At 32.9% G+C, this 23,181-nt stretch overlaps 2 protein-coding genes across 5 annotated transcripts; both read right to left on the bottom strand.

Annotated features, from left to right (window-relative positions):
• Positions 1-2,824: 2,824 nt before the first annotated feature.
• On the bottom strand, positions 2,825-8,844 carry LOC132309856 (protein argonaute 16-like). The gene is made up of 22 exons (XM_059808118.1): positions 8,659-8,844; positions 8,371-8,576; positions 8,035-8,244; positions 7,803-7,939; positions 7,601-7,698; positions 7,410-7,507; positions 7,141-7,309; positions 6,906-7,022; positions 6,725-6,832; positions 6,557-6,619; positions 6,304-6,417; positions 6,020-6,185; positions 5,810-5,922; positions 5,574-5,711; positions 5,294-5,424; positions 5,140-5,205; positions 4,402-4,465; positions 3,683-3,797; positions 3,512-3,585; positions 3,330-3,424; positions 3,141-3,172; positions 2,825-3,000 (listed from the first exon to the last, which is right to left on the bottom strand). Exons 1-22 carry the CDS (start codon positions 8,842-8,844, stop codon positions 2,825-2,827), a joined length of 2,676 nt encoding a protein of 891 aa, XP_059664101.1.
• Positions 8,845-15,799: 6,955 nt separating this feature from the next.
• LOC132308006 (F-box protein CPR1-like) lies at positions 15,800-21,948 on the bottom strand. Of its 4 annotated transcripts, XR_009482356.1 has the most exons (3): positions 20,640-21,942; positions 19,638-19,873; positions 15,800-19,400 (listed from the first exon to the last, which is right to left on the bottom strand). XR_009482356.1 is itself a non-coding variant. In XM_059805946.1 (2 exons), the coding sequence occupies exons 1-2, from the start codon at positions 21,794-21,796 to the stop codon at positions 19,768-19,770; spliced, it is 1,263 nt and encodes a 420-aa protein (XP_059661929.1). In that variant the 5' UTR covers positions 21,797-21,942; the 3' UTR covers positions 19,475-19,767. The 4 variants fall into 4 exon arrangements, 1 of the variants encoding a protein (XP_059661929.1); XR_009482357.1 differs by lacking the exon at positions 15,800-19,400 and having other exon boundaries at positions 19,475-19,873; positions 20,529-21,948; XR_009482358.1 differs by lacking the exon at positions 15,800-19,400 and having other exon boundaries at positions 19,475-19,873; positions 21,675-21,813.
• Between the last annotated feature and the right edge of the window lie 1,233 nt (positions 21,949-23,181).

The following is a 23,181-nucleotide window of genomic DNA, read 5'->3' as shown; positions in this document are numbered from 1 at the left end:
GAACAGCGACCGTAGCCGTCCGTGGGATATACCAGGTCGCCGCCGGAGTCCTGGTTGAAGGAGAATAAGGTAGTGGCCGGCGTGATCTAAGATAAAAGGTTCGTTGCTAAAACAAGACAATTGTTACTTGAGAATTTCAGTGACCCAAATCGGAAAAGGTTTAGAACAATGACCAACCGTCCGTTGAAGTTCAGTCTAGACCCGAGAGTTTCAGTTCAAAACAGGAACGTCATAACTCAATCCAGTGAGTTACAGTACAGACCCAACCCCTAAATTGAAATTTGAATTTCGATTTCTTGAATTTAAGCAAAATCCAATCGCAAAACTCCATCAATATCTTTGTGGCTGATTACCAAGCAAACCCATTCGAAAAAATCATAACCCCATCTTCGCCAAACACATATAATTAACAGAACATTAATTGAAACCATTGCCGCTACAACAACTACGTCGGCGGGTCTCGCCATTGAAACACCATCACAACATTCTCACAACCATCGCCGTTGATCAGGCCTTTTATCATAGTTGTTTAAGCCTTTCCCGTTGTCGCCACTGGACTAATTTCTGCTGTGGCCATCCAAATCTGTCACTGTCATATTCCTTGCCAACTCTTTGTTGTCGTTGGATTTGTTGGTTGTCGCCACTACTTCACCTTCCTCAATCTGCTAGGAGAACTTGGTTGGGTTGACCCTTATATTTCACAATTTTTTTTTTCTCTCTGTAAATATAATTTTTATTTTAAGTTACACGAGGTGTCATCATATAATTGTTTATTAAATTTATTTAAGTTCATTTAAGTTCTTGAAGGAAAACAGTGGCGTTTTTATTGTGAAGTGACACCCTTTTTATGAGAGGGGTAAAATAGACTTTTTCAATTTCTGGTGACAGGAGATGACCAGAAAAACCTTCTCTGTCCTAAGACTACACCAAGACTATAGTTGAGGGGGGTTATTTGTAGTTAAGGGGGGTTAGTTGCACTTGGAATATAATTGAGGGGGGGTTTATGGCATTTTACCCTTATATATATTTAAATTAGAAGGGACAAATTGATAATTTTAAAAAGGGACAATGCATTAAATGCATGTCCCCTTAAAAACTCCCATTTCTAAAAATGGACCTCTATTTTGGGTCGGAGTAATACTAAAGTAGCAACTTTAACTCAATATCTATAGAACTTGAAAAAAAATTAAAACCAATTACGAAAAAAAAACCTATCACACTAAACAAAATGTCCTTCAATTCTATTCCGTGCAACGCCTGAAAAGTTACCGAACTCCCATGGGTGAAAATGTTACCTTTGAGCTCAAGGTAGGACACAATAAAAAGGACGCTATTATTTTAACATTCATGTAAAAAAAATTTGAATTAATACACTCAACTGAGTTTTACATCACTCTTAGTTGATTAAGGGAGGTAATATTCGCACTCCACTTTTCTCTAATTGCACCTTACTTTATCTTTTTCTTTTATAGAAAATGACAAGAAAGTTTTTTTATTCACTAATGCATTTATAATGTCATAACTACCCTTTGTATAACTTTAAATTTTTTTTTACATTCTTTAGTTCTTTTAGTATTTTTGACTCTTTTTTGTGCAATCAAGACAAATAATTTTTTCAGTCCATTTTTTTTGTGATTTTTTATGGGTCCCATTAAAAGAAATAATTTATTCAATAGAAATATATATATATATATATATATATATATATATATATATTTGGGTATTATCAAAAGAGATAATTTATTCAATATATATATATATATATTAATCATCTATTTTCGTTTTTTTTTTTTTAATCTTGACAAAAGAGATAATTTCTTCAATAAATATTTTTTTTGGATTTTTTGTCTGCCAAAAGAGATAATTATTTTAATGGTTACTTTTTTTATATTTTTGGTCAGGTCAAAAAAGACAATTTATTCAACAATTTTTTTTTTGTCTTAGAAACAAAATATTAGTCAATTATATATATATATATATATATATATATATATATATATATATATATATATATCTTGCCAAAAGAGACATAAATATTAAAGATTAGAAATAAGGAGAGAAAATCTGAAATGACAGTTATGTCATTTAAAAAGTAATAATAATTTATTTGTAAAGTTAAGGTTATAATTGTCATTTCATTTAAAATTGTAGTTCAAAGGTGAAAAAGTAAAGTGCAAATAGCTTCATTGATTAATTGAGTTTATCTACAGGACAGAGAATTTTCTCGACTATTATTATCTTATTATTTTCTTTGACCTTCCACCTTCTGTCATAAAAAGGTATTTTTACTTCAATTGTTTTTATACTCTTTCAAATTCCTTCACCCTTCCCTTTCTCCGCCAAAATGTCCACAATTTACTTGAAAGCCAACATTCAAAACTTTAGTTTAATTGTGTTTGTCTGCATAAAAATAATGCCTTTTGTGGCAGATATTTTGACCCATAAAACTTTTGGCAAAAACACAAATTATATGTATTTTTAAAACTGTGAGTGGAATTTCGTCCCCATTGTATGACTAACACTTCTGTGATCACCAAACAGGCTATTAATCACTTTTTTTATAAAATAAATAAATAAATAAAGCCAAACATTTGCCTCCATAAACAAAGCAATTCTAGCCAAACTATAAGCAGCCCCATTTCCCTTCCCTTTAAATATAATCACACAGCCACCACGACGTTGATGCTTCACTGCTTTTAACTGAACCTCACAGCTGGTTTACACCATCTGTGCTCAAGAACTGGGATCTCACTGACGCATATATCACCAACTAGGGCTTGTTGATATACTATTAAGGTTAGAAGAGTTACAAGTCATCACCACCTTAACAGAAGAACATAGAACACTTTACATTGTTATGCAACCTGGGCATTTCAGGAACAAGTGCACTGCCTACTGCAGTAAAGCTTCTCTGTCCCGAAGAAGTTTCCGATAAGTCCTCAAATTTCATAAATTGAGCCATCTGAGCAGCTGCTAGGTGGGCATAACAGACTGGTGCCACTGGAGAAAGGAAAAACACTACCACTGAGATGCAGAATTACTATCTAACCAACCAACTTAAATTCTACTACATTTATTAACAATATCTATTTTTTGCATTATTTTTAAATGGGAGAATTTAATAAAATTGGTGAATATACCTATTGAGACAGCAGTAGTGCTCCTTTGGTACCTGAAAAGGGCCAAAATGAACATATTAATGCTCTTTTTACTAGGCAAAAATATCATAGACACAAGTCCCGATGCTATGTAAAACAACACACGTGCTGTAACAACAGAGGATCCAAACACCAAAGGGTAGAGACACATATGGCAGATTGAAAGCTTACACGTATGATAGTGAGTGGATAAGATTTTGCAGGTCATCAGGAGAAAAACCAATCTCATCAAGCAAGACATTATAATGTGCAGGCCGAGAAGTTCCCTGTCATTTTAATTAAAATAAATAAATAAATATAAAGATAAAACAAAAAAATGAAAAAGATAGTAACCAAAGAAGGTAACAACTCACAATCATCCCAGCATGTGCACACATGTAGAAGTCATAGTGTCTTGGATGCACAACTTTTGTGTCAACAACAGTTCCTGGACAGAGGACAGATAGAGAGATGGAAGAGCACTTTAGCACAAGCTAACACATTAAGTACAATATAAGCAAAAACAACACCATTGAGTAGCAGACCAGGTGGAACATTTTCTGGCGCACCACCAGCTTGAAATAGCTTTGTGTGGTGATTCTTCTGAGCCACAATCACTGTAAATTTGGGAATGTCAGATCCGTCAAGATGTAAATAAGCCTGCAGTAAACTTTCCATTATTAGCAGATGCTACAGGTGACCTACAATCATATGCCCCAAAAATAAAATGCAGAACCAAGACCATTATTAGCAGATGCAAACATCATATAATTAAGTTGTTGTTGTACTAGGGTCAACAGGTTGGCAAGTAAATAAATTGTTGACCTTACACGTTTACCTAATCATCTTATAAACGGGTTGAAGTGTGTCAATTCTGATCAACACAATTCTGATCTGAATACGACTAAGTCAAAAACTAAACTCATTTAACATGTATTATGTCAAGTATCAACTCATTTAATGTGTTGTGTCAAGTATCGCGACCCCTATAGAAAGGACACTGTGATCTCACTAGCCAAGGTTGTTGAGAGAAGCATGAATGCAATACACTTTGACGTTATTGGCACAAAGTGCCTGTCCTTAGTCTTGACCCCATGCTCTCATGCTTGGCAAATCGAGCTACAGGCTTTGCACCAAGCAAAAGCCAAAAAGCCCAATATATACGATAATTGACTCCAAATATCCTCAGAAAATAGAAGTCTAACTTTTTTCAATAAACTATTAAAACTTATAAATTAATTTGATGATGATGAATATAAAGAACCTTTGTCATTTGATCCAGCTCATTGTCCAGAACTTGATTAAATTGTGACTCGCTCACTCCATCCCTAAGAAAAAAGGAAAAGTAAAGAAACGGGATTAGATAATCTCCATAAAAAAATAATCATAATTCACTCAAACAAATATCAAAAATCACATTGTCGGAGCTTAAATATAAATCAAATAGTTCAAAGTTCAAACAAGGGACAAAAAATCGATCTGCTTAGGTGCAACTATGCGAGATTACAAAACTAAAAACCGAATCTCTTTTACCTCAGTGACGTAGTTTCACTTTATATGTATAAAAAAAGAAGTGGGAAAAAAATGAAAAGACGAAAATGCAGCAACATTGCATTCAACACCTAATATTGAATTCAGGTATGAACATTTGAACCCTATGGGACTGAGGATACAACACAGACTGCAAGCAAGGATTCCGGATATTAACCCAAAATTAATTTCTGATGAAGATGACAGCAGAGAGTGCAATTTTCACTCTCTTCCTATAACTCATCTGACATTCTCACGTGATCTTTAGTGAAGTAGTTTATCTATGAAATAGCATTTCAAGATAGGAATTGACATATAGTAGCAGTCCCTATATATAGATAACAAAGGAAAAACAATATGATATCCGGATGTAATATTATAAATGTTATTCCATAACAAAATTTCACCCTCAAAACAAATGGCAAAACGATAAGTCAGAAAGAGAAGTATTCAAACAACAATGTAGCAATACCTGAAGACAATTATCTGAGTAGGTTTTCGTCCATTGCTTGTGTCATAGAAATCCATAAGCAGCTCCCTGAATAATGGTAATTCAAAATCTATATATCCAACTCAATTCCTATTTTGGTACAGAAATTCATCCTATACTAGAAGTCTAGAAGTACCTCATGATACCATCATCCTCCCCATTTGCTAAAGGTTTGAAAAGAGATTCAATCATCTCCACCTTAGACGGTTGTGTTCGTACAACTGCTCTGTACCTCGATACATGTGGCCAAGATAGAGATCCAACAACCTGAACATATTACATTAGCAGACCAATTTATTAAGCAGTTAAGCTAGTCACTTAACATACTGCAATAATAATTAAAAATAACTTATCAAAAAATAATAATAATAATAATTAAAAATAAACAATGTACAAGAATAGCATAGGAGAAGTACCGCAGCAATTGATGGGACATCTGATCGACCAGGTGAGCCATGAGAAACGTCCATACCCAAAATCATTGTTGGAGTGTCTTTGATCATGGGGATACGAGAGGGGCGCTCATTTGCCAACAAGGAATTGACCCCGCCAATCTATAAAAACAAACCAAATAAAATAATCAGTAATTGTTTAAGATAAATTAAAAACTAATTACCTTACAATTACAAAAGTTTTTAACTCCAAAAAATACCTTGGAATTGATTTTAAGAAGCAAATTCGTCAAGTACTGGTCATTAATCTTGATAGGGGACATACATTGTGTGACGATTCCAAAATCACATAGACATTTCTTCTTCCATGGTCCTTCATAAAATTTAGAAAAATATAATTAAATTACCTTTAAAAACAATTAAGGAAAAAAAAAGAAAAAGAAAAAGGGCAACAACAACAACAATCATACCATAAATGTCAGAATTCTTCCGCTCCGGCAGGACACAGAGAATAAAGTGAGGAGTCTTTGAAAGCTTTGCCTTAAGCTGTTCAAACATCTTTTCAACTCGTTCATTGGGGCTTTTTCTTCTACAATGTTGTTCTTCCTCGATTAGCATCTCCGGGCGTTCAATTTGCTGCAAAAAAAAAAAAAAAAAAAAAAAAAAAAAAAAAAAAAAAAAAAACCCACATTGTCAAGCAAAACATGAAAAACAGTTCCCATCTAATGGAGAGAAAAAATAGTGTGTGACATACAATGCCTTTGTTCCTTCCGCAATTAATAAGCTCTCTGGAAACATGACTCGTATCACAACGAGCAGAGAAGTTGACAACTGCCCAGCTTCTTATCGGGATAGTATGGAAGAGTTGCTTCATAAAAATTATAAACAGGAAAATTAGATATCATAGTTTATTAGTTTTATATATTAGATGCAAAAAAAGGAGTCGATTGAATCATTTCTCTCTCAACAATTTTTCATCCCATATTTTCAAGGAACCAAAGTAATACCTTGTTATTATAATTCCATCGTCCATTACGGGGGAAGCAATCTTGACCACTGCCAACCTTCAACTGTATATTAGAAGTGAAAATAGATCTATAAGCACACTGTTGGTCAATTTTGTATTTAAAAACTTGCAACAAACACATCCCTTTCAAGAGAAAGGGAATACCTACCTTTGGTGCCTCGAGGACACGGCCATCAACTTGAGTAAGCTGCTTCTCAATTGAAATGCCACAAGCAGCAAGGATGGGGTCGTCCTCATAACGGTGTGTTCTCACAGCCTGCCATACTAGGTAGTAAGCAGTAATTCCATAAAACTTAAAAGGATTAGAAAGGTGTTGAAGAAAACTTTACATCAGTCACAACTCGCATTCGTTCCTGAGGCTTTTGCCTCGACTTCTCAACTAAATTTGACCTCTGCGTTGAAGATAATGCCTTTGTATAGCGTTGAAGAGAAACGAGTGAACATAGCTAGAATAAAAGGAAACAAATTCAAATCTTTTAGAGAGGCCAGAGGGTAATTAAACAAAGAGAAAAGAAAAAAAACAAAAAAAAAAAAAAAACAGAATGCTGCAAGAACCACACACACCTCTAAAGGCAGATAGTTGGGCCGCTTTGGTTTGCCAACATCAAGGCATGGCATGCATGCAGAATAGCCAAGTTTTATTTCACGGTGTTTGGTAAAATACTCATAGACAGTAATATCTATAGTCTGTCCATCTTTCCCACCATCACCATTTTTTACTTTCAAAGGAAAACTTGAGGAAAGCGAAACAAAGTTGGATTAAATTTCTTCAGGTGGAAAGAGAGAAAAAAGAAGAGGAGAAATAAATTCCACAGAAAATAACAAACACTTACAATTGCTGATTACAAGGCTTTTCACTTAGACCTGTGATCTTAAATTCCCTTTTGATGTGCATTGTTGTAATCCTCATATTTTTCAGCATTCTCTTAGCCTGTACATGTCCACCATCAAGTCAAAATGCTGGGGGACAAAAACAACAAAAAAAAATATAAAAACAACGTGAACCATTTTAATAGTTTATTACCTTTGCCCAGTCAATAAAGCGAGGCTCGCGTACATTCTGGTTAGCTAGCAGAAAATCAATCACAGGCCCAGGCGATAGGATCATGGTTGTCGTTACATCTGCACAAGGAAATGTAGCAGCATTAACAAAGATCAAATTACAGCAAAAGGGAATACACAAGAAGATGCAGCAATGATTCTTTAGGACATGTTTCGAGTTATACCCATGTTCAGGGACAAACCACCCTGAGTTGGGCGAAAGCTGGAATGAAAACCCCGACAGGCCTTTACACCACCTCCAACATCAGTGAAATTCCTCGAGTCGTCTTGAAAAAATGATTGCCTCACCAGAAGGCATCCACTGCATTCAACATGTATATTTTTAACAAATAAAAGCTGGCAGCAACACGAAAAATGACAGAAGACACGAAACGAAGGGGAAATTTATAAAACTACCTCTTAGCTGCTTGCTGCCTCAGTATGATGTCAAGCACTCTTAGTGCATCCTCAACATGTTCACCCCCTCTTCCTTGGAGGGCAAGAGAGATGGACTTCAAAGGTATTTTAGCAGCATAATTTATCTTTACCTTGAAAATTTTCTCTCGAAAAGAACGCTTTGACCTCTTACTAGACTCACTGGGGCTCCCAATGTGAGAAGGGCTACCACTAACAGTAAATGAAGAATGAATCATAAGTCATGGTAAATAATTAGATATCAGAATGCAAGGTAATGGATCAGTGATAATTAAAATAGTGAAGAAAAAACTTTCTACTAAAAAGAGAAAGCAATACCGGTTTGCAAATGAATCCTCAACCACCACTGTGAACTCAAAATTGTTTTGTGGAAGAGGCCCAACTGTATACAGAGTATTCTCTCCATCATATGCACCTCTCTTTCCTGCAAGTTCAGAATTGTATGTCTGGTAAAGTTTGTCAATTATTTTTCTTCCAATTCCCTTGTTCTCTACAACTTTTCCATCTTCATAACTAATTGAAACCTGCACGTAATGTGGATTAAGAAATTTCACACCAAACTATTCCTGGCTCTGAAATACTAAAAATCGGGACATGTAAGCGTACACTATACTGGTAAAATATTTCATCTGGGCGTCTGACAGAAACTTTGAAGTGGTTTGTGAGCAAAGAAATGCGTCGTCCAGCACTTCCAAACCCACGCCTGCTGATTATCGAACGCTTAGGAGGCTCCACTTGTTCTGAGTAGGAAGTCAGGTGTTTGCCTGTCTTCTCAGTACCTGATTTCTCCATCTTTTACTTGAACCAGTAACCTAAAAAATTGAGTAGAAGAAAAATAATAAGCATCATGTTTAAAATCACAGATTGTCAATTAATTAAGCAAAGGGACCGCTGCAAAAAGTTTTGAAAATTTCTCTAAAAGGAGATTATCTGCAGAATTTCATATGATTTTGATTTACTACACTAAGGAAAGGAAAATTTGAGAAAATGAAACAACTAACACAGTTTCAAATAATCTGAGCAGACAAATAATTGACTAAACAAGAGTGACAATTAGAAGTCAAAATGATCTCAGCAACATTTGCATTTGTATAGGAGTATCTGTATCAAAATCTTTTGTATAAAAAAATAATACAAAACAAAATTAATATTATCAACAAAAATAATAGTAATTAAACACATACATATCCATGCAAATGCAATGGCTTAGGCATCGTTTCAAGACTTGAGCCAAAAGAAACATAAACGAAAGAGATATAACCCATAATTAAAATCATCTATTATTATTTTTAATTTCACAGACTACTCTGTACTAAAAAAATATGAAAATCAAAATCACTTTCTTTAATTACTTAAAAGCAAATGTTAAACATCTGATATAATTAAAATCACTTGAAAGCAAGGGCAAAGAGCCTGAAGGTGCTGATTTGATGATCACACAACCTCTATTATGGTGTAGTTTAGCCACATTCAACTTGGTAGACTCTTAACCAAATATTACATGAATAAACAAATAAAAAATCAACATGATTTTACAATCTACAATCATATTCCCTCCAAATCCTTCCCAAATACAATTTTTTCATATCTAAAATAACTATAACACAAGTTTATACATAAATAGGATCTAAAGTTTGCCTTGCAATAGCTAAAATTCATCCCAGGAGTACTGCCCCACTACTCCAAATATTTGGGGTAGATAAAGAATTGAAATATATCCTTAAAAATGCCAATAAATCAAGAAAATTGTATGGAAAGCAAACGGAACCCTGCAGATTGTCATGAAAGGTTCTCTAATTTAAATAAATAAATGACGATTAGAAAAATATTGTTCGAGAACGATCCTGAAGAATAATTGATTTCAGTGCTTTTGAGTTACATCAAGAATAATTGATGTAACTCATAACACAATTAAAATAATCTGACACAGGAAAATAATTGATCCAATAAGAGTAACAATTAGAAGCTGAACGTGATTTCAGTGCTTATCATTTTGTACAAGAGTATATGTATCAAAATTATAAGTACAAGAAGCATTATAAAACAAAAATTAACATCATCAATAAAATATTAGTCATGCAACACAAGTCTATGGAAAAGTAGAGGGATGGAATTACAATAAATGGAAGTTACTTCAAGTTAAAGGTACAAGCAACGTAGACTTAAAAGACTCATTAATGAGAAAGACTCATTTATGAGAAATTATTATATGGTCGTGGACCACTTGGTAGTTGATTGGTGGGTCAGGTCCTGAGGACCATCGAATAATTTATTCATTTGCTTGCTTTATTCAAGTATTTATTTATTTTTGTTATGTAGCAATCTGTTATTGGTCAGAACCACGTAATCCCAAATAATGTAATTAAATTTTTCTCAAAAATGGTTCCTGCTTTGTAGTTTGTACACTGAGAGCTTGTGACATATATGGCCATTAATCATTGCTTCCAACTTTGGCACGCCCATTATATTGAAATTTACTTACCTCGGAAACCATGCATATGATGTATGACATATTTATGTGTATATGTGTGTATTACATATTTATGTGTGTATATGTGTGTGTGTATATATATATATGAGCATGGTTCAACAAAAGTCTGGTATTTTTTTGTGGAATATTAAATTCCAAAAGAGTAGAGAAAAGCTAGATGGAATAGAGAAAAAAAAAAACTACCACAAAAGTTTTAATTAAAAAAAAAAAAAAATCAAAAGATTTCATATGATAAACACTAATACAAGATACAAAAATAACAATAAGGAGTAGTAGAGAACACAATGGAGGTCGGAAATTTAAGCTAGCCAGGAATAAATAAACAGATTAAAAATAAAACAAAAGTATTAACCTCATAAATTGATGGACGAGGGAGAGAAAGCAACAGTATTAGAATCACAGGGATCAAATATACAAATCTCAACCAATACAGTAAGAATTAAACTATTGCGTGCAGTGTATATACATTATATTATATATATATACACACACATAAATATACAGCAACAAAAACATGAATATCTTCGCCGAGAGAGAGTGTACATGAGTGAAATAACAGCAAACGACAGACAAAATTACTCTCAATCTTACCTTTCGATGATTCTAAAACAGAGGAAATAAAACCAGAGTCCTCTCTCTCTCCTCTGCGAACGGAACGAAGAGTCTATTGGCTAGGAGAGAATCTGTTTTTAATTGAAGTTGGAGTTCTGACAGGCACACATGGAAAGTTATAACTGAATCAGGGAGTTCAATAGTCTCACATATTTAATATCTATATATATATATATATATTTAAATTTTTTTAAAAGTTTTGAAACTAAATACAGTAATTTGTTTCCTTGGAGAATTGCTTCCCTAATTACTGTAAACTTGTAGAGCAAGTTGTTTGTTTGTAATTAAGAAATTTATTAGGCTTCTATTTTAGAGTTGTGACCAATATGGTAATTTTTTTGTTAGACTATCAAAATTCTTGTCCAAAAAGAATTTAATTTTCTCAGCTCTCAACTAAAAAAGAACTGTTTTCAAGTATTCTTGCTTTCATGGAGTAGTACCATTCCTTCAACATTGAATGATGCAGGACGGCTTGAGCCTTAGGCGGCCGCTTAAGGCCTAAGTCAATAAGAAAGCCAATGGCTCCTAAATATTATAGTTCTCTAATATAAGTTATATTGTATTAATTGTTTCTTAACATTGTTAAATATTAATTCTAAAGAATTTATCTCCTATATATATATTTGTTTTCTCTCTCCTCATCATCATTATCATTCAGGCTTTTTAATTAAACTTTAACCAAATTTATCTCCTAAAATAACTATTTTTTTCTCTCAAATTCTCTCTCCTTCTTAAACCCTAACAAATACACACACTTAATATGAGCCCAAATGTTTATATTCTTAAAAAATATTTTTTTTTTTCTTTCTCTATCTTGTACACTTTTTTTTATATATATATTAGTTGCACCAAATATTAAAAGATGTTAGCATGGGGAAGTGAAGAAACTTTCCATATTCTCTTTTTCTAGTTTTTATTTCTCACATTCATTCTCCCATTTTCATCAAACCCAACAAGTTACAAGTCATCTCTTATTACACTTTACAATTTTCTTTTTTTCTAGACTCAATATTCATTAGTCTCAATTTGAACGCACTTTTCTTGTATTGAAGAATTTGCAACAGCATTGAATTGGAACTTTTTAAATCAGGTTATATTGTTCTTTTTCTTTAATTATTTTTTAGTTTTTCTAACTTTTGTTATTATAAATTTGAATATATCTATATTTTTCATATATTTGTATATTTGTTTGTGAGTTATGACTATTTTTACCCATATTTTATGGTAGAATCTGTTTACTAGAAAATATGAATATGGATTTGAAAAACTTCAGAAAAAAGTGAAGAATATATAAACTAATTCAATCTCAGAAGAAAGATATAGATAAATTTGTTACAACTAATAATCAAAACCTAACAAAAAATTTAAGCGAAAGTTCAGCAAATGAACAATCAAATCATCTAGAAGAATTAGAAGATTGTACAATAGTGATAGAAAAAAGTACCAATGACCTGATTCACAATAATAATCAAGAACAAAAAGAATTGGAAGAAAGTGAAATTAGTAATCAAAAATCATATTATATTTCCACAAATATATATGATCCTGGACAATGGAAAAATATTGATACAAAAGTAAGAGATTTATTAGTAGAAAATGGTCCAATTAGATTTAATGATTTTAATTTTTCAAAAGATGAAAACTTTAGGCATTTTTTCGCTTCATATTATGTTCGAAAATTACCAAATGGAGAGAAGCATGATAGAAAATTGCTCGTTTATTCAAAAGATTTAGATGGTTGTAAGTTGTTTAATTCAAAATATAACACAAGTCAATTAGCTAATGATGGAATTAGAGATTGGAAAAATATTAGTGCTAAGGTAAAAAATCACGAAACAACAAATGAACATATTACTAACATGAACACTTGGGTAGATTTAGAAGGTTGTTAAAGAATAAGACAATTGATAAAAGCATCCAAGATCAAATTAATAAAGAGAAAAATCATTGTAAAAAAGTTTTACAAAAAATTATTGTTATTGTGAAAAATCTTGCCAAAAATAATTTGGTATTTCGTGGGAAAAATATATATATATATCAAGAAAATAATGAGAATTTTATAAGCCTTATTGAAATAATTGCAAAGTTTGATCCAGTAATATAAGAACATATACGACGTATTCAACACAGTGAGACTCATAATCACTATCTTGGACATAACATACAAAATGAATTAATAAATATGTTAGCATTTGATTGCACTCCAGATGCAAGTCATCAAGAGCAAATGTCTCTTGTATTATGATATGTGGATATTTCGACAACTCCAATAAAAGTACAACAATATTTTTTAGAATTTCTAATAGTTTTTGACATATCTGGAAAAGGCCTTTTTGATTAACTTATAAATGCAATAAAAAATCTTTGAGCTTGATATTAATAATATAAGAGGACAAGGATATGATAATGGATTCTAACATGAAAGGAAAAAATCAAGGTGTACAAAAAAAACTACTAGACATAAATCCTAGAGCATTCTAAACACCATGTGGTTGCCATAATATTAACCTATTACTTTGTGATATGGCCAACTCTTGTCCTAAAGCTATAACTTTTTTTGGAGTGGTATAACGTATATATTCATTGTTTTTTTCTTCTACAAAACAGTGGAAAATTTTACAAGATAGTGTATCCGGTTTAACTATTAAGTCATTGTCACAAACCCGTTGAGAAAGTCAAATTGAAAGTCTTAAAGCAATAAGATTTCAAGCTCCACAAATAAGAAATGTTTTACTTCAATTAGAAAAAGTAAGCGAAGATCCTAAGACAAGAAGTGAAGCTAAATGTTTACCAACGAAAAAATTTGAAATTTTTGAGTTTTTATTGGGTATGCCTATTTGGTATGACATTATTTACGGTTCATTCAGTTAGTAAAAATTTACAATCTCAAGATATGCATATTGATGTTGCCATAGATCATTTAAAAGTTTTTTTTTTATTTTTTTTAAAATTTTTTTTTTATAACAAATATTGAGAAAATGAATTTACATTGACTATTATTTCAGCAAAAGAAATCGCTAATGAAATGAGAGACAATTGACCCTTGAGTTCCGGGTTTTATCTCCAAATATCATTGAAGAATTCTAATATATTTTAAAGTTGCAAGTGGAATCTTCTCAAAAAAAAAAAAATAATAATAATAATAATAATTGCATATTACCTCTTAATAAAATTACCCTTGAATTATTAAATGTTTGCAAATAAGGAATGCCACGGTCTAACAGCCATTTATGTCTCTTTAAAGTTTTAATCGCCATTAAATTTAATTGTACAAAATTCCCCAAATTTTAAGAATTTTTTTAAAGTTTTAATCGCCATTAAATTTAATTGTACAAAATTCCCCAAATTTTAAGAAATTTTTTAAAGTTTTAATCGCCATTAAATTTAATTGTACAAAATTCCCTAAATTTCTTAAGATTTAGGTATACTCATAAAAATTTTAAAGGACATTAATATGAAAATTTTTATTTATTTTTTACTTGGCAATGGTTAGTGGGGGTGGGGTTAGGGAGTTGACCATATATGGTTAGTGGGGTTGGGTTAGGGAGTTAGATCATAGACGTTAAAGGCAAAGGGGAAGTGATGCTGGTGTGTTTTGAATGCATGTCAAAGGCCTCAAACAATATTCGCCTTACCACTGGACTAGTACCACACCTATTTATTTAGTTATCAAACAAGTCGAAAATTGAAAAGAGGATTTGCCAACGGCTAGTTACTTCGATCGGGCCTTTATCCTGGGCCTCTTTTGAGAAGGCTAATTTGGAAGCGGGCTTTACTGTTTGAGCAGTAAGGCCGGAATGGGCTTTTACTTGTAAAACAAATTGGGCCATCAGTATTTCCCCCCATATATAATCCCTTACTTTTAAATTGTTTAAACTTCAATATATATATATATATATATATATATATATATATATATATATATATATATATATATTTTAAAATCTTTAATTCTAAATATCTTTTCTTTCTTAGTCTTTTTATTATTCAAATTTCTTTTTATTTTCTTTGAAAAAAAAAAATCGCATTTCCTTTTTTTCCCCTTAATATTGCATTTCATTTCCACAATCAAAACAAGACTTTTTCCCTTCAAATTCTCCCATATATTCTTTTTCTTGCACTCATTAAAGATTTATATACAGTACCTTCTTTCTCTCTTCTTCATATTTTATTATTTTATTCTTTAAGTTTATTATTGAAATTTTATACACTTTGGACATGTTTGGTAATCTTTTATGTATTTATTTATAGTAATCTTTTATTTATTTATTTTTATTATTTTGCTTTTGTATTTTCGTTGGCAAATTGGTAAAAATGATAAACAAGTTGTGAAAACACATTAATGCACTGCTACTACACGAATATTCTAATATTTTTCGGCTTGTTGCGCACTATTAGTTTTTATTTTATTTTATTTATCATGCTTAATATATGCTTAATATGCCCATCTGCCCTTTGAAGGTGATATAATGGACGTTTTATGCCAATGCCATTAAGTTTCTGATTGGAATTGTTTCTCTATCTGCCCATGCTTAATATGCCCATCTGCCCTTTGAAGGTGATATAATGGACGTTTTATGCCAATGCCATTAAGTTTCTGATTGGAATTGTTTCTCTATCGCTAAAAATCGCATTGGTTTTAAAAAATTGTGGTTACATGTGTTTAGTGGCTAAAAAAAAGTACGTGTAGCCAGTAGAAAGCCACACAAAATCCTTAAAATAAAAATAAAAACTTACCAATCGACATTAATGGATTGTAGAATCGAGCTGTCGTCAAGTTTCAATGAATTTTAAATGGTTTGATTGTCATGAGTTAAATGTACCTAGAAAGTTGTAACATGGCTAAAATGCTTCATTTTTCTATCCTGTGAGAATCAGGAATTTTTTTCCATTTTTTTTGGGTACATATGCGAAAATTTTAATCTTCACCCTTCCCTGTCAGATATCATACAGCAGACTTATGGTTACACAACTTAGACTTCGATTTTTAGGATGATACATCCAAATTCCATGAAATGCCAGACAAGATATAAATGCTACAAATACAGAAAAACACACACATTAAAACAAAAGGTCTTATATATATATATATATATATATATCATTCCTTACATATCCTTGGAACAAATATATTCAAGCAAAACTAAAAACAAGAAAGTGTTTTTTCATTCTGAAACAAACCTGTAAGGGTGATGAGATATACAAAACCTAACGGTGAGAGTACGTTAAAGAAAAAGTTCAGGAGGGATAGAAAAGAAAAAAGAACTTCCACCAGCCCTAACGAAAGATCTTGCATCCAAGCATTTGAACGGTGCACAGAGTGGCAACGGGCTTGCAAGGTCAAGAAAACTCGAACGGCCTTGGCGGGGTCCAAAGAAAGAAAGGAGAGGCATAAGAAGAATAAGCTCAGGAGAGATATCACCATATCTTGTTTCAGATTCTCAATTGTTGTCTCATGTTATCATCATGACCTTGGTCGACCATATGAGCTATGACTAGGAGGAACCAAGCTCTAGAGAAGATGGCTGATAACGTTGACACAGCTTGTTGTAACAGTGCCATGGTGGTGCTTTGTGTGTGTGTGTGTGTATAGATGAGGAGGGTGGTGTAGCTTTTTTTTTTTTTTTTTGGGTAAGTGAGGAGGGTGGTGTAGCTATTTATATACAAGTTCTGGATTCATCAAGAAATAAAGGATAAGGGTATAATTGGCTGTTTAATAAAAGATGGGATTGATGTGTCACTTTCTAGCAAGGAAGGAACAGATGGGATGATAATAAGAATTTGTTTTTCTTGCTTTTGTAGAATTAAATACTCTGTTTTCAAGGTTTGACATTTTTTTTCTTCTCTTTTTTTGTTGGTTGAAGGCTGTATGTATAAAATATCTTTTCTTGGGCATTAAGACATTTAAAAGCATTTGAGCAACAATTATGCCCATTCCTTCATTATATCATTGGTTTTAATTTTTGTGAGCAACAATTATGACTATAAATATTATTGGTTTTAATTTTTGTGCTTATTATCAATGTCACAAGATTTCTATATTTTAGTCTTATAATTACAATATAATATTATACCAAATCACAAACTAATGAAGGTCTGTGATGTCATTTCAGTGGTCCCCTAGACAGTATAAAGACCATCAGACTCCATTAAAATGATAAATAGGAAAACAGTGGTGCATTTAATTGGTACTAATACAAGCAGTGTGACCTTTGACCATTAAATCACACTTGCTCTATCTTCGTTTTCAAAAACCTCCCTCCCCCTCTCTCTCTCTCTCTCACACACACACACTTGCTCTATCTTCGTTTCCAAAAACCTCCCTCTCTCTCTCTCTCTCTCTCTCTCTCTTCCTCTCTCTCTCCATTATGTCAGAGAGAATTGAAAGAGAAAGAACATAAACACAACCCTAGGAACTTAGCTCCAAATGGTTCTCTCCCACAACCTCTAACTTTTTCATGACTGTTCCTTTTGTCTCTCTTTGCATTTCCCAATTTCATACACAAAATAAATGTAGCCACTAGTGCTAGTACCCTAATTCCCATGTCTTATATAATAATTACTACTATTCATATAATGCAGTAGTCTCAGAATGCCACTGCACTGTGAGGTCAATCTCAATCTCGGTCTACCATTTAATGTTTCTTTGAAATTGCTTTCAGACATTAACACACACAACAAAAGATCATTTTGGCAAAGCAGTATTACACCACTAATTGTACCTATATATATAACTCAAACATCACATTGTGTTTATATATATATATAATAATAATAATAATATATATATATATATATATATCCACTACTGCTGCATGCCTGCATGCTTGCCTTGGCAACATCAATTGCCTTTTTGTCTATATATATATATATATATATATATATATCTACTATACACACTTAGAGTGCACCAACCAATCTAACCTTTATTATCTAATTTATCTTTTGCTAGCTAGTAGCTCTGAAGAGCACTACATGCAGTCATCATGAGTTTCTTACCTCATGCCACCTCACTGTACTAAAGGATTTACTGGGGTTTCTGTGTGGTGTTGGAGAAAATATACAATAATGTGGGAGGATTTTTTTTTTTTTTTGAAGTTAAAGTAATTATGCACATATCTATTTTCACCGGATTCGAACCCCCAACTCCTCTTTGGAAAGAAAAGGGTGATATCGTTAGGCCATTTGGTCGTGAGAGTACTTTCATGTGGTACTCATGCCCGCCAATGGGGAGTCCTAAAAATTCTTAATTTGTATTGATACCATGAGAACGAAGAGTTTTCAAGGAAAAACAAGGCTCTCTATTTGATTGGGCACCACATAATAAATTACCGGAATATTCCGTACTTTATTTACATATGGTCCTATCAGTCCCGGTGGGGGTGTTCAACTTTTATTAGGGGAAGTTGAGTATTACAAGTATCTTTTTTTCTTTTTTTTTTTTCCTTCTTCTAAAGTTCAAGCAAACACATACACTAATACACACTAATAAAAAACGCACAAGAGAGCATAATCTTAACTAATGCATATATTATTCAGAAATTATAAGTTTCAAACACAAAAACCTTTGGAATTATATGTTTATAACACACGCTGACACTGCTGTCAAAATTAACGAGCATTGGACTAGCCAGAAGTTCAGAACAAGTGGTGCTGTAATAAGTTGTACTTAACGCTTTTAAAGTTGCACACTACTCTGGTAGGACTCAACAAAGGTTACACAACAAATCATGTTCATGTGACTTCAGGGTGAATGCGTAAAAGAAAATATCCATTGGTGGCTAATCGAAAACAGAGGACTTAAAAATCATGTATAGGGTGAATGCGTAAAAGAAAATATCCATTGGTGGCTAATCGAAAACAGAGGACTTAAAAATCATGTATAGGGTGAATGCCTAAAAAGGAAAAATCCATTGGTGGCTAATCGAAAACAGAGGACTTAAAAATCATGTTCACGGTGTAGGCTTAAATAGGTGTTGCCATTGCAGCGTTCCAAACATCCCTCAGGAACCTTTTAACTGAGTTTGGCGTGTAAGAGTTACAGTTTTACTCATGTGACTTACCCAGTGTGTCGAGGGTTTCAGTTCTTCAAGAAAGTTATCATGTTATGCACAATTCATGACCCCTCTTTACCCCATATGGTAGTCGGGCTGAACCAGATTTTGTAGGTCTCAAACTATAGTTTCTGACCAACCAATTTTGGTCTTTACACAGAAGGCATTATAGCCCAATGGTACTTCCCCGCCTGCCAAAGTAGAAGGTCCAGGATTTCAGTCCCCAAAAGGGCAAAGTGGGTGTGTGTGTGTTTCTTGCTAACGAAAAAAAAAAAAAAAGAGAGAGAGAGAGAGAGAGGTTGTTCAAAGGAGTGCTGAGATGGGACGAAAGTTCATTTTCGCAACTACTTACAATAAGAACATTTAACACAAACACTTGCTAGATTGTTGAGACAAAATGGACAAAATTGCTAATTAACAATACATACCAAGCACAGGCATCCATCCAAAACACGAACCAATAATCCCAAAAGACTGGATTGCACCACCCAAAGGTTGTTAGCCACAAGATCAAAAGAAGCAATAAATTCGTCCATAGGTAACCCAGGCTGCGACAAGCTACCCAATGCAAAGCACCACGAACAAGCACAACAGAGTCATATACTCATATCTAAGGCGATGAGAGAAATTATCATGAACCCTTCTCCACAAATTGGATCTCAACCTGTAAACAATTAGTTCAAAGTGGACTGTGTTAATGTTTCTTAGAAGACTTAGTAACTTTTACAATCTTGTAATCATCATTAAGAGTATTGTACCCTTGCTCGCCCATAACAAAGCGGAGAAAATTAGAACTATAAAGTAAAAACACTTCCTATATTTACTACGGAACATTAACATTCCACAGTGGAGAAAACAAAAATTCAGGCTCACCAACAACAAAGGATGCACTAGAAACCTCTTATTATGAAATCACAATTACCTACTTGAAACAAACTATATTATACCACAGGTGATTGCTCCCATATTTAAACACTTGTTCTCATGCTTAATAAAATAAGGAATTAGTTGCACTATGGAGTAACTGGTAACACATTATCTATATGTGTGTGAGTGTGTGCATATGAATATCAAAATTATTGGGGACTGAGAGGCGACGATTAGAACTATACAAACTTCATATGTTTAGTACAACAAATTAACATTCCACCTTTGAGAGAGAACAATTAGTATAAATTGATAAATTATAGGGGTGCTCACCATTAACAGATTTTGCACTAGAAAACTGAAAATTTGACTAAAAGAGAACAATCAGTTTAACATTAACAAATCTTGCACTACAAAACTGAAAATTTGATTATGAAATCAGAATTACCCACCTGATAATAGTATCTTTCAAATATTAATTTCAAACTTTCTTCTAAACCAAAAATAAAGGAGAATACCAAATTCTTTGCCAAAATGCAACAAACTTGTGGAAGAAAAATTACAGAATGACATTTCCTCGATCACAGGGAAGCTTCACAAGGCTAGCGATAAAAAGCTCTTTTTCATATGCAGGGATGTCAAGATGCACAACTTTATGTTGTTTCAAATCTAACCAATGGAGTTGGTTATTAATTTCCATTACGAGTACTTCGCTGCTGCTACTTGAATAAGCTAAAATTCTCACTCGGCACCTATGAAGAATCTTACATACTTGTGAAGAGAAAGATAATGAACGTTTGGTCCAAGACTCTTGTACCATGTAATCCTTCATAACCCATAATTGAACATGGTTATCATCATCAATCCAACCTGCCCACAAGCATCCACCCGAAACCCCCAAAGTCACAGTCTCATAATCCGAGTGGTTTGGGAGTTTCACCTCTCGGAAGTTCTCAACCACAAGATCAAAAGCAACAATATAAATACTATAATTATCCAAAGGTGACTCGTGCTGGCGAGTAGCTACCCAATGCAAAGCACCATTAAAAAACACACCAGAAAAGTTATGTCTAAGGAAATGAGGAACACAATGTGGACTCATTCTCCATTTATTCAATCTCGAACTAAAAACTACTACTTCAGGGCCAAAACCCTCCCCAACAAATCTGGAGACTCTTACAATCTTGTAGTCGTCAGTTACAGCATCATACCCAAATCCATAAACTGGGTACGAACTCCAAATTTGTGGCTCAGGTGGTAAAATTTGGTGTTTCTTGGTGGAAGGGTTTAACAAAATGGGTGCTTTAATACTACTCAAAGTAGAAGAAAGCAAACACATCAAGCCATTGCAATAACCTACTATATTAAAGTGGTGAGGTAATCTCAGAAAAGGGTACTCGTGCTTTACTGGTAGAACATTATGGTAACCATGTTTCAGGATATCATCAAGAGATTGGTACCCTATGCAATAGAGGTTCTGGAACGAATAGCGTCTAGAAATCAGACTCCAGTTAGTGTTGGTTCTGAGTGATTGATTGAGATGCAAATTGATAAAGTTAGGGGAGTCGATTAGGGCACGCCATTGTTTCGAAACGCACCTGAACCTAAGCAGAGACTTCACTGGAAGTCGGCAGAGAACGTCGGGGATCAAATCGTCGGGAATGTTAGACATCGGCGCTTCAATGGATTGATAATTTCTCTTCTTCCCTCTTGTCATCATCGCTTGTTAGGGTTTTGAGATTTTGAGAGACGAAAAGTTAAGAGAGAGAGTGGTAGCTTGGTTGTAAATTGTGATACTGCTTTTATTGTAAAATAAAAAACTAAATAAATAAAAGGGAAAGTAAATATCATACACTAGTAGATTAAGGGACTGTAAAAAAGAGTTGGAAAATTAACATGGATATTCAAAGTTTTTATTTTTTATTTTTGGGTAAAATATTTTTTAAAAATATATATTTTAATTTTTTTGATATTTTGTTATTGTAAAATATTTACAAAAAAAAAAAAAAGAAAAAAAAAAATTAAAACCTAACAAAAATTACTTAGAGCATCTCCAATGCTAAAAGTTATTTTCCGCTGCCAAATCTATATTTTAACAGGTGCTATAGTGTCAAAATGCTACATTTTAGTAATTCTGCTCCAATGGTGCATTTCATGCAAAATGCTATTTTTTGACACAACCACCGTTCTTTTTTAATTACTATTCCCACAATTCATATTTGCACGAGTAATATTAATATTTAGCACATTCCAAGTCAAATTGCAAACATTACAAGGAAACTAAAATTAAAGCTAATTAAAAATAAACAAAAATCTAAAATATCTGGTCAAAAAAGGACCAATATATATATATATATATATATATATATATATATATATATATATTTTCTTTTTCGAAAATTCATATATATTATATATATATGTATATTATATATATTTTAGTATAGTATTATTAAAAATATATATATTTTTAGGGCAAATCATTTCAGCCTACCCAATCGCCTCTATCTCTATTCTCGTTCTCAACTCTGAACTCCCCATCTCTCTTTATCTCTCTCTCTCCAACTGTAAATTAGAAAATTTATGAGAATCAGAAGTTGAAAACCCATATATTTCAGTTTATCTATCTGTCTACAAGAATCAAAAGATCAAAACCAATATCGGCATATCATTTCAGATTGTTCAAAAACCCATATCTTTCAGTTTACATCGTCTGCTGTTCCAGTTCGGTTCGCCGTTCGCAAGCTTTTACCGCTCTCTCAACTCTCAAGCTTCACCTCTCTCTCTTTGCAACTGCTAAGTTGTATGTATGGGTTTTGTTTTAATTTTTTTTCTAAATCAACTAATCAAGGTCTGTAATTCTTGTTTTGCAAACTAAATCCTATTTGGTGAAATTTTTTATGGTCTTTTTTAAATATATGTATATATAGACGAATTTGGGTTGAAATTATATATGTGTGTGTGTGTGTGTGTGGTTGGTGTTAGAGAGCTGCCAAAAAAATTTGGCAGTTTTTACATTTGAGAGAAATTTTGAGATTTTCAAATTTTGAGAGGCCAAATGAAAGGCCATTGGAGTAGCTTTTTTTCCCCATCTCTCCAATTATG

The sequence above is a fragment of the Cornus florida genome, unplaced genomic scaffold (genome assembly GCF_030987335.1).
Source record: "Cornus florida cultivar Cherokee Brave unplaced genomic scaffold, ASM3098733v1 CherokeeBrave_3.0.0_Hap2_Chr05, whole genome shotgun sequence".
Taxonomy (NCBI): Eukaryota; Viridiplantae; Streptophyta; class Magnoliopsida; order Cornales; family Cornaceae; genus Cornus; species Cornus florida.
Note: the sequence above shows the minus strand (reverse complement) of the source record. Positions and strands in the feature narration are given on the sequence as shown.